The sequence below is a fragment of the Cantharellus anzutake genome (assembly GCF_015039405.1).
Source record: "Cantharellus anzutake strain C23 chromosome Unknown EI90scaffold_7, whole genome shotgun sequence".
NCBI classification, from domain to species: Eukaryota; Fungi; Basidiomycota; class Agaricomycetes; order Cantharellales; family Hydnaceae; genus Cantharellus; species Cantharellus anzutake.
In genome coordinates this window covers 494,294-508,908 of record NW_024066957.1, presented here as the reverse complement: position 1 = coordinate 508,908, position 14,615 = coordinate 494,294, and the positions used below count along the sequence as shown (strand labels likewise).

The following is a 14,615-nucleotide window of genomic DNA, read 5'->3' as shown; positions in this document are numbered from 1 at the left end:
ACAACCCTGTAGAGAATCAGAGCGCATACCCAGCAGCTCCAGGAACCAACCCTGTCGAGAGCGCGGTATTAGCAGCTCCGGGGACCAGCCCCGTAGAGAAACGACGCGTAGATCCGGCTGCTCTGGGGACCAGCCCCATGGAGAGCGCGGGAATAGCGGTTACAGGTACAAGCCCTGTAACGTCCTCTCGTTACTATATGGAGGACCTCCGTCTCGCGAAAGATGCTCGCAGCACTGAAGCTAGCGATACCTCGAGCGGAGAAGAAAATATGTCCATTGTGAGTGACTCCAATCTACATACAAGGTACCGTGGCGAACCAGAACCACCCGTTCCCCAGAGTCCACCCTCTTTCGATCCCTTTGCCCAACTCAACGCGAAAACACTCTCACTATCGGACGTACTCGCGATGCCCGATGAGGCTCTTAACAAGATACTTCGCTTTAGAGAACAGGTAATCAAATACGAACCTGAACCGCGAACGCCAGATCTATGGACTGATACCCGTTCTGACGCTGGAAGCGCTCGACTATACTCAGCCACGGAAACACAAACACCTCGCGCGTCCACATCAACAGAGAAAGGAAAAGGACGTGAGATACGTTCGCCCACCCCACCACCCGTACAATCAATGGGCATCAATGACTACGACGACAACAAGGACTCAGATGAGTTATCCACTCAAGTCCGTAAACTATTTGAGAAACATGCTGACTCCGAGACTATCGTCAACGGACTAGCGTCTCACAGACTGGCCAAACACAAGGCCCTTAAACGTAAATCGATGACACCTAGAAGGGACAAGTCCGAAGGGAAGTCCAAGACCGAAGCGGACGTTCAAAACTATACGACGTTGAAAGTACCTAGAGCTTCAACATTTGTTCCCCCTTCCTCTTTCCTAGCCAAACAATTGACCCTGTCAGACCCTTCCGATGACAGCAGCGACGGAAGTTCTTCGTCATCGAACCCATCAATAAGAACTAGTACGATACACTCCAACGACTCGGACCTTCTAAAACTAGGCAAGTTGAACAGACTAAGCCTAAGGAACGAGTCCAGCCTCCTCCTGGCCCTACTGAAGAAGGATAAACACCGAAGCCCGCATGTCAAGGTCAAAGGACCAGACCCGTATAACGGTGAAGCCAACTACGATAAGTTCGAAGTTTGGCTGGCAGGAGTAAGAACTTATTTTGAACTAAACAAAGTACACAGACGAGATGAGGTCAAACACCTCCAACACATGTTGTGTGGCAAGGCCGCAACATGGTTCGTATCAACTATCGCTCTGACTCCGCGAGATTGGACTCTCAAATCAGCCGTCAAAGCACTGTTTGATGAATGTTTCCCACCAGAATTCCGACAAATTCAACGAGATCGTTTCGAACGTTGGATGCAACGTGATTCCTCGGTTCAGGAATATGTCAGGGAAATGGACCGCATCAGAAACAGAATAAGCGACATCACGGATAGGCAATTTGTGCAACGGGTGTTCAACGGACTGGATCAATACTATCGCATCAAATTATTAGATTATGGATTTAGTCCTGACACTGGGAACATAGATGATTTAAAAGCGATCGCCATGAATGCCGAAAGAGCCAAGAAAATGGTCAGGTATGAAGAGAATCGCAAAAGAAACCAGAACCGACAAGGTGAACATGGAAAGGACAAGCGCCCACCTGAGAAAGAAAACAAGAAATCCGAAAAAGATAACAAGCCCGCTAGGCAGGGTGAAGAGAAAAAAGAAAAAGACGGTGACAAAAGGTCTGGAGGGCGCAGGAGCAGATCCTCAAGAACGAAACTATCGAAAGAAGAAAGTGATGAGCTAAGGGCCAAGGGCCTATGCTTCAACTGTAAACAATCAGGACACTTAGCGAAGGACTGCCCAGTAACTAAAGAGACCCCGAGCGTGAGCGCGCGCTCTGTGAACATAAACGAACTAGAAAGTTTGATAGAGGGAGATTGCTCAGGAAACATCTATGCAATAAGCTTATCGATGATGAGCAAAGTGGATTATATTGAAGCTAATGCTGCTAAATCTAGAGGGGACAAACTCCGAAAGGAGGGTGCAAAACTAACTGACGGTCTTGAGCGCACAACTGCCACTCCCAAAGATGTTACACGCATCCTACCGAAGGGAATGGTGATTAAAGCACAAGTTAACGGTCATATTTGCCGAACCCTCATAGACTCTGGTTCACTGGCTGATTTCATTTCCACTACATGCGTAGACCAACTCAAAATCCCAACGACAAAACTATCAACCATCCTCCCCGTTCAACTGGCAGTTACAGGCTCAAGGGTCAACGTCCAACTGGAGGCATCGGTTTCGTTCAAATACGAAGACATTAACTGTACAAAGCGGTTTGATGTGATGAACATTCATGACTACGATGTCATTTTAGGTACCCCTTTCCTATACCAACATTCCGTGCTACTTGGACTTAACCCACCGCGACTACGGATCGGATCCGCAAATCCACTACCCCTTAGGAAGGAAGACTCGGTGGTGATACCATCCGTGACTTCCGTGCTGATTGACCGCGACTTAGAGAAACTGAGGCAGATGCTTAGAGAGGAAGCAGCCCACCTATGTAAGCCTTTCGATGAAACACCCCTACCACCTTTACGTGATATTAATCACAGAATCCCACTAAAGGATGAAAACAAGATTTACAGATTCAGACGGGCAATGTGCCCGGAACCACTGCGCGCATTATGGGAGAAAAAGCGCGATGTCATGTTGAAATCAGGCCGATGGGTCTACTACAACGGAACAAACGGAATGCCATTACTGGTACTCAAGAAAAAACCAGGACCCAACGGGGAAGTCCGCATCCGCACAGTGATAGACAAGCGCGAGATTAATGAAAACACGGTCCCGATGTCATCTCCACTCCCAGACATAAGAGCTATACTAGATAGAGTAGCTCGGCATAAATTTGTGTCTATAGTAGATGGACGAGATGCCTATGAACAAATGAGAGTTGACCCCGCGGACGAGGTAAAGAATTTAATAATCACTCCGGACGGTGTGATGAAGAGTCGGGTCATGTGCCAAGGAGACAAGAACGCTGCCGCAACATGGCAGATGACCATGTGTCACATGTTTGGCCCATACATAGGGAAATGGGTAGACCCGTATCTGGATGACATAATAATCTATTCCAATTCAATCAGTGAACACATCGGACATTGCCGAACAGTTTTCCGGTTACTGGAAAAAGAGAAATTCTACTTGTCAACACCAGATAAATTACAATTCTTTGCCGACGAACTAAAAATCTTAGGTCATGTGATTGACAGGAACGGCATCAAAATGGACCCAAACAAAGTAAATTGCGTACAGAATTGGAAAATCCCCACGAACGCATCGCTCCTACACGGGTTCTTGGGAGCGGTAGGATACCTAGCACCCAACTGCAAAGGAATTAGGATCCCCATGGGTGTACTGACACCATTAACTAGTGCCAAGAAAGTTTGGAAATGGGATGAGACCCATCAACGGGCATTCGAGCAAATTAAGGAAATTGTCCAGAATTTCCGTGATCACCATAGAAAACCTCTGGACTACTCAGAAAATGCTCCGGCAATCAACCTAGTTACAGACGCCTCATTAACAGGAGCAGGTGGTGTCTTAAGTCAAGGGGACAACCTGGAAACAGCCCAGATTGCGTGTTTCTGGTCCGGGAAGTTCACTCCGACGCAACAAAATTACCCTGTCCATGAGCGAGAATTATTGGCTATTATTGAGTCACTAAAGCGCTTTCGCGACCAATTGTTAGGCTGTAAGTTCAGACTGTTCACAGATCACAAGCCGTTGGAATTCCTGAAATCACAACGGAATTTATCGCAGCGTCAAGCTCGCTGGCTGGATGCATTGAGTGATTTTGACTTTTCAATCAACTATCTACCCGGTGAACAAAATTCATTCTCAGATTCCCTATCACGAATATACAGTGATGAGTCACTGGGGACATTACGTGCCCCCTCTGAATTCGTGTCAGAGACTATGGAGGACAATGATGCTGGAACAACGACGGATAGAGTGTACACAGCCACACTAATCACAGGCCCTGCAGTCTCCGAACCACGCAGGTTGCGTATTCGTCCACCCAAACCACCTAGGAAGAAGAGAACCGGAAAGAAACCCGCGACCCTAGGCTCTCAGGATGACGAACCAGAACCATCACCCGTCACACAAGAAGCCTTAGAAGAGCAACCCCAGGAGGCTTTGAAAATCAAAATCAAAATACCCGCCCACATGCGAAAAAGCACCACAGATGAGGATACCCAAGCAACGGGTTCTACCTCAAACCAAGTCCATTCGGAATTGCAGTCCGAGTACGCTGAGACACCTCCAGGACTCATAACATTGGTATCAGACTCCGAGCCAGGCCTTGTGCTACCGGATTTTATTACCGATAAGTACTATTCAGACCCGTTCTTCGCGAGGATTATCGACAACCCACTATATTTCCCTAATTTCTCAGTCGCCAAGGACGCGGAAGGAAAGATGCTGATATTCATGAATAATGGTCAATTCACTGTACTCTGCATACCGAACGTATCATATGGTGCGCGATCGCTACGTGAGATTGTCATCTCTCATGCACATTCCATTCTAGCTCACTTAGGTCCTGAGAAAACGACGATCTACCTTCGTCGTCATGTCTGGTGGAAAAACATTTTGCGGGATGCACGTAAATTCTGTCTGTCTTGCCCAGTTTGCGCAACGACAAAATCTCGTACAACGGCACCATTCGGCCTCCTGAAAACCTTACCGATCCCATCACAACCTTGGGAATCTGTGGGAATTGATTTCCTAGGCCCGTTGCCACTCTCGAAAACCCGACATGGCGCATTTGATATGATCTGTACAATCATTGATCATTTTAGCGGCATGGTTCACCTAGTACCAACGCTGCAGACCTATACAGCCCGGGATATGGCCGAAGTATTTTTCGATACCATTTACAAATTACACGGCCTTCCCCTACGCATTGTAAGCGACAGAGACAGCCTATTCACGTCGACATTTTGGACTGAGCTACACAAGCTGATAGGTGTGGAACTACGATTGTCCAGTGCATACCACCCAGAAACGGACGGCGCCACGGAACGCGCTCACCGGACCCTGTCTCAAATGTTGAGACAAGCAATATCAGGTCATCAAAAGGATTGGGCGTCCAAACTCCCGGTCATAGAACTGGCAATAAACATGTCAACATCGGATAGCACAGGATATACACCTTTCGAATTGAATGGAATACGGCAACCAAACCCGATCCTCATCTCGCGAGAGTCCCCTTATCCAGGTGTTCGGGCCGTAGCGCGCAAAATCACGGCAATGACTCTGGACGCGCACGATGCTCTCATTGATGCACGAAGTAATCAAACAGTGATAGCTAACAAACATCGTAAGCAAACACCGTTCAAAGTCAATGACATGGTTTACTTGTCAACGGAAAACTTGAACTTAGGGAAGGGAAAATCGAGAAAATTATCGATGAAATACATTGGCCCAATGCGGATATCTAGAGAAGCTTCGCCGAACACAAGCTTTGAGCTTGAGCTACCCGACGAACTCAGAAAACGAGGTATACACCCCGTATTTCACTCTAAGCTGCTACGACCACACATTCCTAACGATGATATTCTATTCCCCAACCGAAAAGTCGATGAGTATATAGGAATCGGCGCCTCGGACGACACATTACTACGACGCGTTATAAAGCATGACGGTCAAGGAAAACACGCGAAATTCTTCGTTCAATGGTCAAATGGTTCCACAAGTTGGGAGCCTTGGAGCCTACTGCGCGGAAAGGCGCCTTTGAATGATTACTTAGATGTCTTAGGGGTAAGCAACATTACGAAATTGCGACAGGAAACTACCCCAATATCAGACGTAACTGAACATATAAAAGGACTATCCATTGCGGCAATATCGATAGGTCTCGCTTGTAGCTCGACCAACCCCCCCAAATCCACCCTCCCTGACCACGGACACGCCACGATGTTCAATCCACACTCGCACACCATCATCCCGCCTAGGAGAGGATTCACTGCAAAAGTAAAACCCAGATTCACGATAGTGCCCGGCATGGAATCAAAGGACTATGCAGCAGTATGCCGCCATCTTGCTATGATAGAGTCTGGTGGCACGATTACTGGCCCCGAACCGAACTTTTGGACGGAATGGGTGGAGGCTAACAACCTCACGGACGTGATTCTGAACGCAATTGAGTCTCATGCGCTCCATGCTCCCTATCTAGAAGCGCAAGCCATCTTGAATTCTGGCACGGTCATCGGTTCCCCTAGCAGGTTCACGCGTCCACCGCCCCCTCCCACATCTCCCTACCACGGCCGAGAGCGGGTGCCTCCCCACCGCGGAGGTCCTTACACCAGACGCGGTGTTCGCGGACGAAACAAATACCGTAATGTTGGGACGAGGCCTACTGAACGACACACCGACAACGCGGGACCTAGTGGTGGAACCCCAACTCCAACCCCGACTCCCTACCCATTCGCAAACACAGACAACGCGCCAATCGACCCCAACAATCTCTTTGTGAACGCGGAATATGTGCCATCGGTTGCCCCCCCAAACTTTGTAACGCCGGCATCCCCTTCACTTTCGAGCACTATCGGCCATATGAATGACCTCTCAATGGCAACGCTACAGACGGAACACTCGGTCGACACCACCGAAGGAGCGGCTGAGGCGAGCTCTTCAGCTCCAAAGAACGACTAGACTTCGTCGTAAGTGCAGGTTCTGAATTTATTTTTATTGTTCCCTTTGTCTTTAGTATTATATACGGCTTCTAACGACTAATCCCTAATTCGTAGATGCGAGTCGCCAACGTCGCAGGAGGGCGACTGTAAGCGATAAGCTTACATAAGCGTAGAGAACCGTATATAAGCTAGAACCTTAGTAGATAGGAAAAGCAGAGATCTTGTACTTACACCCCTAGTGTAATATCGAGTTCGACTTTGGTTCAGCGACTTTCGATTACCCTAAGATTTCGTGAGTCCCTTAACCACCTGAACTCAATCGCCGGCCTCTGCCGACGTTAAGGTCCCTCACATATCACTTGAGCCATTCATCCACAAGATTGATTGATGAACCACGTGGTCGGCCCGAAGGTTGTTATTCCAGCCCTATCAACAAAGCTGCGCTTTCTGTCGAATTGTGACTTCCCGCAGGTTTTGGCGAAACCTTGGGGATTTAAGGGGAAGAGCAATGTTCCTGCCAAGGGCGCGTATTTCATTAACGTTGATTACGTCAGTTGCGCTCAGGAATATTGTTGGGTCAGGCGCGAGCTTACGTACGTGAAGCTCAACGATTGTCCCCTCAGGTGTAATTCGGAGCGATGGCACGAATAATTTGCGTCGATGGTTCACTCTCCAGTTTGTGGATGGTTGCTCTCAGCCTCATGGCCCATTTCGGGCCGATCAAGGAACGGCTGCCAAATTGAATTGCATGAGTTGCGGTGTCAGAACCAGCCGACGTAACGAGAGGCTGGGTCACCTGCGTGTTCGAGTTGTTTGCTCGCTGAGGTTACGCTGGCGGGTGATGAGTTGGGTTAATTGGTTAAAACACAGAACCCCCATCTCCATCCGCGCAAATCGCGAATTCACCGTTTCCCCACTTGCCGAATCAACCAACTGAAATCGTTCAATACAAATCCTCTTCCCCAGTTGAGCATGGTCCTCCCACGTTGCTGCTTTTACATACTCCTGGCATCCTTTGTCTAGAGTCCTGTCTCCCCCCGTTTCTCGCACTCAGTCTCTCCTCCTCTGTTTGCGTGTCGGCACAGATTCAGGTCACCCAACTTCCTAAAGCATGTTGTCCTTTTGGCAGGACAGCAGCAGGCGACTATCTCTCCCGTCCATCATTCGCCACATCCCTCAATGGCGTTTCGTGCTGCTTGCCTTCGTATTCCTTGCAACCTACCAGTTTTTATCCTTCGCTGTCCGTTCTTTCCCCCACCAACTTGACACGAATGTTTGTCGCCTAAACTCTTTTTTTTCATAGTCCCTCTCGACAAGATCAACAATTGAAGAGACCGAACCAGCACTATCTCCATCGAATGGACGCACCCCATTTGATATGGGTCGGGTCACCGACAGGGTCGCCGCTGGACATGTCCTGGTCACTGGCGGAGGCGGGAACATCGGTGAGTCTATTGACTAGTCTTCCATTAATTTTGCTTCTTTTCATAAAATTCAACATTTTAACTCCCCCCATGCTGTCGTTCATGGTGCTATGCAGGGAAACACATCGTTCGGCGTCTTCTGTCCGCTTCAACTCCTGTCACCCTTCTCGACGCTACTTGGCGTCCAGACGAACTCCTCCCTTCACTCACATCCTCCTCCCGTTCCCTTCTCAAAGTCGTCAAGGGTGACATCCGCAATACAACGCTCCTATCCGACATCCTCACACCTGATATCGTCGGCATCGTGCACCTTGGCGCCGTTTCCCGCGTGCTGCTGTGCCTCGAGAACGAAGCTGACTGCTGGGATATCAATGAACGAGGAACGAAACTTACGTTGGAGGCATTATCCAATTTGAATGCAAGGGACAATGGACGCAGATGGTTCGTACTCGCTTCTTCGAGGGAAGTATACGGAGATATGCCTCCGGGAAAGGAAAATATACCATTCAAGGAGGATACGGAAAAGAAACCTGTGAATGCGTATGGAGCGAGCAAGTTGGCTTCTGAGAAGGCTGTGGAAGCACATCTAGAGCAAATCAAAAAGCAGAAGCGCGGCGGGTCGATACATGCTATTGCATTGAGGTTGTCGAATGTGTATGGAAGTATATATGATCATGTGGAGAGGTTGCTGCCTTCTATCGCTACGCAGGCATTATCACATCAGCTTATACAGATTTCGGGGGGCGAGCAACACGTATGTCCTTTTTTTGTTCCCTTCCGACTTTGTCACCCATTTTTGATACCTTTTCCTCTTTAGTTTGACCTACTTCATATTGACGACTGCGTCGACGGATTCCTCCTCGCTGTCAAATACCTAACTTCATCTCTATCCGGGCACGCTCCACGCACCTACTTCAACGCGTTTAACCTCGCCTCAGGTTTCTCCGCCCCCGTCTCCACACTCGTTTCCACACTCGTAAAACTCGCACGATCCAAATCGCCTATCCAGTACATCCCAGGTGACAATCGTTTCCCAAACACCTATCGGGGAAGTGCCGAAAAGGCACAAAGAATCCTGGGTTATGAGCCTCAGGTCAACGTCGAAGAAGGTCTGGAACGATTCGTGCGAGCTTTTCTTCAACAAACGGAACATTACCTTTCGGCAAAGATAGGATCGACGTGTGGAAAGGCATCCCCTTCTATCGAAGAAAGTTCAGATGAGAATCTGAACAAATTGGATGGATGTACGGTTCATGTGAGTGTGGACATCCAACGTGAATTCGCTGGTCTCTTCCCGCCAAAAAGTGGGGAAAGCGATCAATGGACGACGGGTACGACCATGCCTCCTCCCACGCTTCACACGGATATCATCGTTCGTTCGGATCCCCAACCTGTCAAGGACTTGCGACCGCCTCCTGAGGAACGAGGGGAGGATCACGTTCGTCCTTATGGTGGTGCTGACCATCACAGCAAGGGAGAAAGGGTGCTTATTCGGATCAAAGCTTGGGACAATGGCGAATGGGTGTTTCTTGGCACGAAAAAGCCAGAGTCAGGGTTTAAAGCAGGCTCTGTGACGCTTCAGAGGATAAGCGAGAAAGAATTGGGAAAAGGGGTTGGGGTTGGGGTTGGGGTTGCATTCGCAGATTGGGAATTGGAGGCGAACCCGGAGCAAGGGACAGTTCGACTTGCCGTTCCGGGGACGAATCTCTTCTTGAAGGGCCCTACGTTTCTTGGGAAGAATTTTACGTTGGCGGAGAAGAAGGATGAAGGGGGAGGAAGGGGAAGAGGTGTGGAGGTGAACAACAGGGGAGAAGAGGAGGTTTGGCCTATGAAGATCTCGCCAAGCTGTTGTCCCGCACCGGCTCCGTGGCCTTTCTTTCATGATAATCGTAAGTTTCACAGCGTTTTATTTGCCTGTCTCAGTGATCTGATGAACTGATACACACGCGTTGCGGACGCGTATAGCTATCGACTATACGATCGAGTACCAAAAAACCTCTCTCGACCGTCCATTCCTAGCTTCCCCGGCTAAAGCCCTTTGTAACCGTCTTCGGCGTGCCAAGATGAAGGTTACTCAAGATCTCGCCACGCTCTCCAGCCTTCAACGCAAAAAAACTCACATCAACAAACTCAGCTCGCACCCAATAGATTGGTCTAATGCAAACTTGCCAGCATGTTCCAATGCATGCGATCACCCTACAATCTGCGTAGATACGGGAGATTGTCAATGTGTGCTGTCGACATGTCCTGCATCCCAACGTTTCCCCTTTTGGTCCTTTGCTAATCTTCCAGTTTTGTCCTACCCTCCGCCATCACTATCGCCTTCTGAATTAAAGACTGAATCGAAATCCGCTGAATCGCCACTCGTAGAGGCTGTGAAGCGTTCTTCATGGCGGAACGTCCTTCGAGCGCAAGCTTCTCGATTCGTCGGATTCAACATCTCCTTTCCTCGAATATACGTCGCTCCTTTGTCGAACGATGATGAAGAATGGGTGAAGAATTGGAAAGATCAGGAGGGTAGGATGTACGATATTGGAGCATTGAGAGAGAAGCATTGTTTGAGTGCTGATGCTCAGTTGGAGAGGGGTGTGAAGAGGATGGGCGTTCCGCCGCCGATCCCTGATTTTGGTGTTGGTGAGGGTGAAGGAGTTAAGAAGGTGAAAGGAGAGGAGAATGGTGCTGAGATAGTGTTCGTACCGCATTATGAGGGAAGATGGAATGTGAGTGTCCTTTTCCTCTTCTCTTTTCTTCCTTTGGCGTTGGGATAGTGCAGTTTTACTCATAATGACCTTTCGTCTAGAGCGGGAAACGGATCCAGGGAACGTACGAGCACACTTGGAAGACGGTCCGGGGCTTCGATGCATCCAAGGTCATCATTCCGTTCACATTTGATTGGGGTCTGTGCTTGACCTTTGAATGGTAATGCATTTCTTTGGTTGTTTGTCTAGGAAGGGTGTTGTGCTGATGGAAATGATTCTTTGATTCAAGGAATGTTTGGAAACTCCGACGGAAACATGGACCAAGGTTGTCTCCAATCCTCAGGTCCACGACGGCGTGGAGCGTGATGGCCGATCTAAACTCACCATGTTACAGACCCCATCAAGACATAGTGTGCGTCTCTTATCGTTGATTCTGTGCTCGAAAGGCATGCTGACACTCGGTTTGTTTCGAAACATAATTAGGATCCCACCTCGGACCTGTTTGTCTAAGCGACTCCTTGAGGCTTATCCGGATATCTCAGATGTTCGACCCGCCCGCGACAGACGCGTCCTCGTTGCCTTTTCTGGCTCCTTATGGGGTACGGGTTTCCTCAGTAGGCAGAGAGTGGAATGCCCCCGCCATGGGTGGTCCTCTGGCGAGTCAAAGCGGAAACTACATCTCAACGGTCCTCTGCTGAAGGCTATATACCATGACACTGGGAGTTACGACTATATCAACTTGCTGAACGATACGATCTTCTGTCCACAGCCTGCTGGTACCACTGGTAATGATTTCATATAAACTCTTGGAATACGGGACTCGTGCTCATTGGTATTTTACGTTTCACTAGGTTGGTCAACTCGTCTCGTAGATTCGATATATGCGGGTTGCGTACCCGTCATCATTGGACGATCCTCACATTATCCATTCTTCGATATGATCGATTGGAGCAAGATTTCGGTGACCGTCGAATCCTCCGACCTTCCCGATCTTGAGAACGTCCTCCTGTCGCGGTATACACTCGAGGATATCGAACGGCTGCAAGCGAACATGATGCTTGTACGAGATGCGTTTGTGTACCCTTTGGACGATGTTAGGCCTGAGTACGCTCAGAAGAGGATGCTCGATGATAGAGGCCCGTTGTACTTTGCGCTGCAATCGACCCGGATGAGGATGATGATGCAATGGCCCGCCGACGACGTGGTGGATCGGCCATGAATTACATAATGGGGTATCTGAAGGTTTATCTAGTTTGTCTTATCTTTTTGGTAATCTGGGATGTTTTTCGAGGGTGCTTGCGTGTCTCTTGAGCCTATTTGCACTGGTTCTAGTGGCTGAGGCTCAGTTTGTTAATGTAATCTGTTAGAATTCTTAGTATTATGGGCATCTTAGATGTTCGCCTATTACCTTTCTTGGTGACATCGGTGCCAAAGTCAGTGCGCATTCATGGCGCCTGACTATAATAACCTAATTTTTGGACAACCTAACTTTCCCTCAGTTCGTGTCCAATGGGACTGAGGGGAATTGGTAGTTTTCTTGTCTCGCACCATGTACTAAGCATTTGTTCACCAGCAATAAACTTGCTACGTGATTTATTCCCGCTACTCCGTAGCGGGTCCTGCAAATTTAGGCCCCACTCTGTGCACAGGGTCCTCTGTAACCTAGGGTCCTTTTTTCCCATTCTGACCATACGACAATAGGATTTCGGCTCACTCCGCTACAATGCAACTCACGCCATAAGACCATCCACCTTGCATCACCACTTCCTCTGATTTCAGTGAGTCTCTGTGCATCTCTTCTGATCCACTCTTTAAACCATACATGCAGATTTGTGGATGTACTCATTTTTGAATGGTGCGTTGGACCTCGATCCACTCACCATCACTCATTACACATAGCTTCATGGTTTATATTTCACATTGTTAACGACCAATGACACGCGATTACATTTAATGCATCTTAATGCATCATATTCTGCATGCTCACTGTTACAACTCTCCATTTGTTGGATGTGTTGAAGAATCTAACCAGCTTCCGCCGATTGATGATCATCTCCAACGACTTCATGATTTCCTTCTCTCCCGATCTTTCTCCCTTCAACACCAAACCTTGGTTGGTGCTGCACTAGGTGTTCAATATGCCAATGAATCCGTAAGTGGGTATCCCATGGCATTATTCAATGCTTTCAACAAATCCCCACTGCATTTCCTGATGCATTCACCGTTCTTCGTCATCTGGATCAAATTAATCATCAAGACTTAGTGGCTCTTTCCACCATGTCCATCATCACATTCCAAATATTCTCAATCGTGTCCAATTACGCTCCATTGTATTTGACCACATTGTCACCGACTCTCACTGTGATTTTGGTCGTATCTCACACTCTGAACAGCCTTCTCGTTCTCGATGTCGACCACTGACATTCGGTCAGAACGCGCAAACCATCTAGCCAACTTTTTAACTCAACTCACACGGGCTGATGTTCGTTGGGGCTGTCTCCGTCGTTTTATCGCTCACCTTCACTTGCCCATCGATTCGCGTGCAGATATGCAATCTATTTGTCACTGTTTGCTTCGTTTCATCGCCGAACAGTTTCCGTCTTTTCTCCCTTCTGACATGGATCCTTCACAAGAATGGTGCCTTCAATGTGCTGCTCGTTGGCCGGAAAAGCTCTCTTCTATGTCCAAGACGAACTCAGTGAAACATTTTACTCCCTTCTATCTTCACATCGTCTCGCCAGATTCATTTGTGCGGTGTGTGCTGAGTCCAAATTATTCAACCAGATGCTTCCTCAACCTGTAGACTTGAACAATTACGATTACCACTTACTCCATGGTGACTATCCCTTGCACGCTCCTCGCCCTTTTCTCGATTATCCTCTGCTGCAACATATCATGTTATGTCTGGCAGGTGTTGCCTCCCATACCCAATCCCTCGTGATCCGCATTTGCAACGTCTGTCATCGATCTCTCAAGCAACATCAATGATCTTTACTTCGGCCCCATTCCCAATTCCGTGAACTTGAAGAAGCACTGATTGCTCGACGGCGTGCCAAAACATGGATCATACATCTGCAAGACAATGGGTCCCCACGTCTCACACACACTGCAGGACCCACCTCCTCATCCACACTTCCTACTGCTCAAAGAGCCCTCAAGGGTCGCGTCATAGTATTTCCTGCTCAACCAGATGCCCAATGCAGCGATGTGTATTACGTTCCATTTCGCACACTTTCAGATCGGGACGCCTGTGTTCACGGTGTGTGTCCAAGCCAAGAATGTGGGTGCTTGCCTCTGATCAACCTTCGAATGAAATAGATGGCACCCCAGTGTTTTCTTTTGAATCAAATGTAGTTCGGAAGTATGTACATAGCTACACGGCGTGATATCTGAGATTAATGATCAAAATCAAGGCGGAATGAGTAGCGGGTACTTGCCGCGCCAGGCGGCGTCCACCAGTTATTTTCCAATATATCTTAGTTCACCTACAACGGGACTGAGCGATAAACTCGCCAGCCCTTCATTTTCGTCTTATATAATCAACTTGTGTGTTTGTTACATATACAGTCATTCACCCCCTCAATAATGGTGTGGATTTCATGCACTAACCCGCGACAAAACCCCATGAAAAATTTACAAAACGTGAGGAAAGTGAGCAGCAATATTCTGGGCAAAGTCCTGTCATGAAGCGAGTACGGCAGTGAGTGTGAAAAACCACGCTTTCATCTTCTCGTCAAAGACCCCGAGGTCGGGGCCGGT

General features: G+C 48.4%; 3 protein-coding genes across 3 annotated transcripts; all 3 read left to right on the top strand.

The window, feature by feature from the left end:
• The first annotated feature begins 7,096 nt into the window (after positions 1 to 7,096).
• EI90DRAFT_2421817 (uncharacterized protein) lies at positions 7,097 to 7,757 on the top strand. The gene is made up of 2 exons (XM_039052999.1): positions 7,097 to 7,282; positions 7,337 to 7,757. The coding sequence occupies exons 1-2, from the start codon at positions 7,242 to 7,244 to the stop codon at positions 7,668 to 7,670; spliced, it is 375 nt and encodes a 124-aa protein (XP_038920732.1). The 5' UTR covers positions 7,097 to 7,241; the 3' UTR covers positions 7,671 to 7,757.
• An 87-nt stretch (positions 7,758 to 7,844) lies between these two features.
• On the top strand, positions 7,845 to 12,075 carry EI90DRAFT_3117929 (uncharacterized protein; the record flags this gene model as incomplete). The annotated part of the gene is made up of 9 exons (XM_039063041.1): positions 7,845 to 7,973; positions 8,037 to 8,178; positions 8,274 to 8,911; positions 8,975 to 10,046; positions 10,123 to 10,877; positions 10,958 to 11,076; positions 11,146 to 11,268; positions 11,340 to 11,641; positions 11,708 to 12,075. The coding sequence occupies 9 exons, from the start codon at positions 7,845 to 7,847 to the stop codon at positions 12,073 to 12,075; spliced, it is 3,648 nt and encodes a 1,215-aa protein (XP_038920731.1).
• Positions 12,076 to 12,592: 517 nt separating this feature from the next.
• On the top strand, positions 12,593 to 14,105 carry EI90DRAFT_3039445 (uncharacterized protein; the record flags this gene model as incomplete). Its single annotated transcript, XM_039058944.1, is given in 6 exon segments — positions 12,593 to 12,634; positions 12,653 to 12,656; positions 12,685 to 12,806; positions 12,817 to 13,012; positions 13,250 to 13,260; positions 13,905 to 14,105. Coding segments are annotated over 3 exon segments (328 nt in total), but the record flags the coding sequence as incomplete, so codon positions are not given.
• Positions 14,106 to 14,615: the final 510 nt, after the last annotated feature.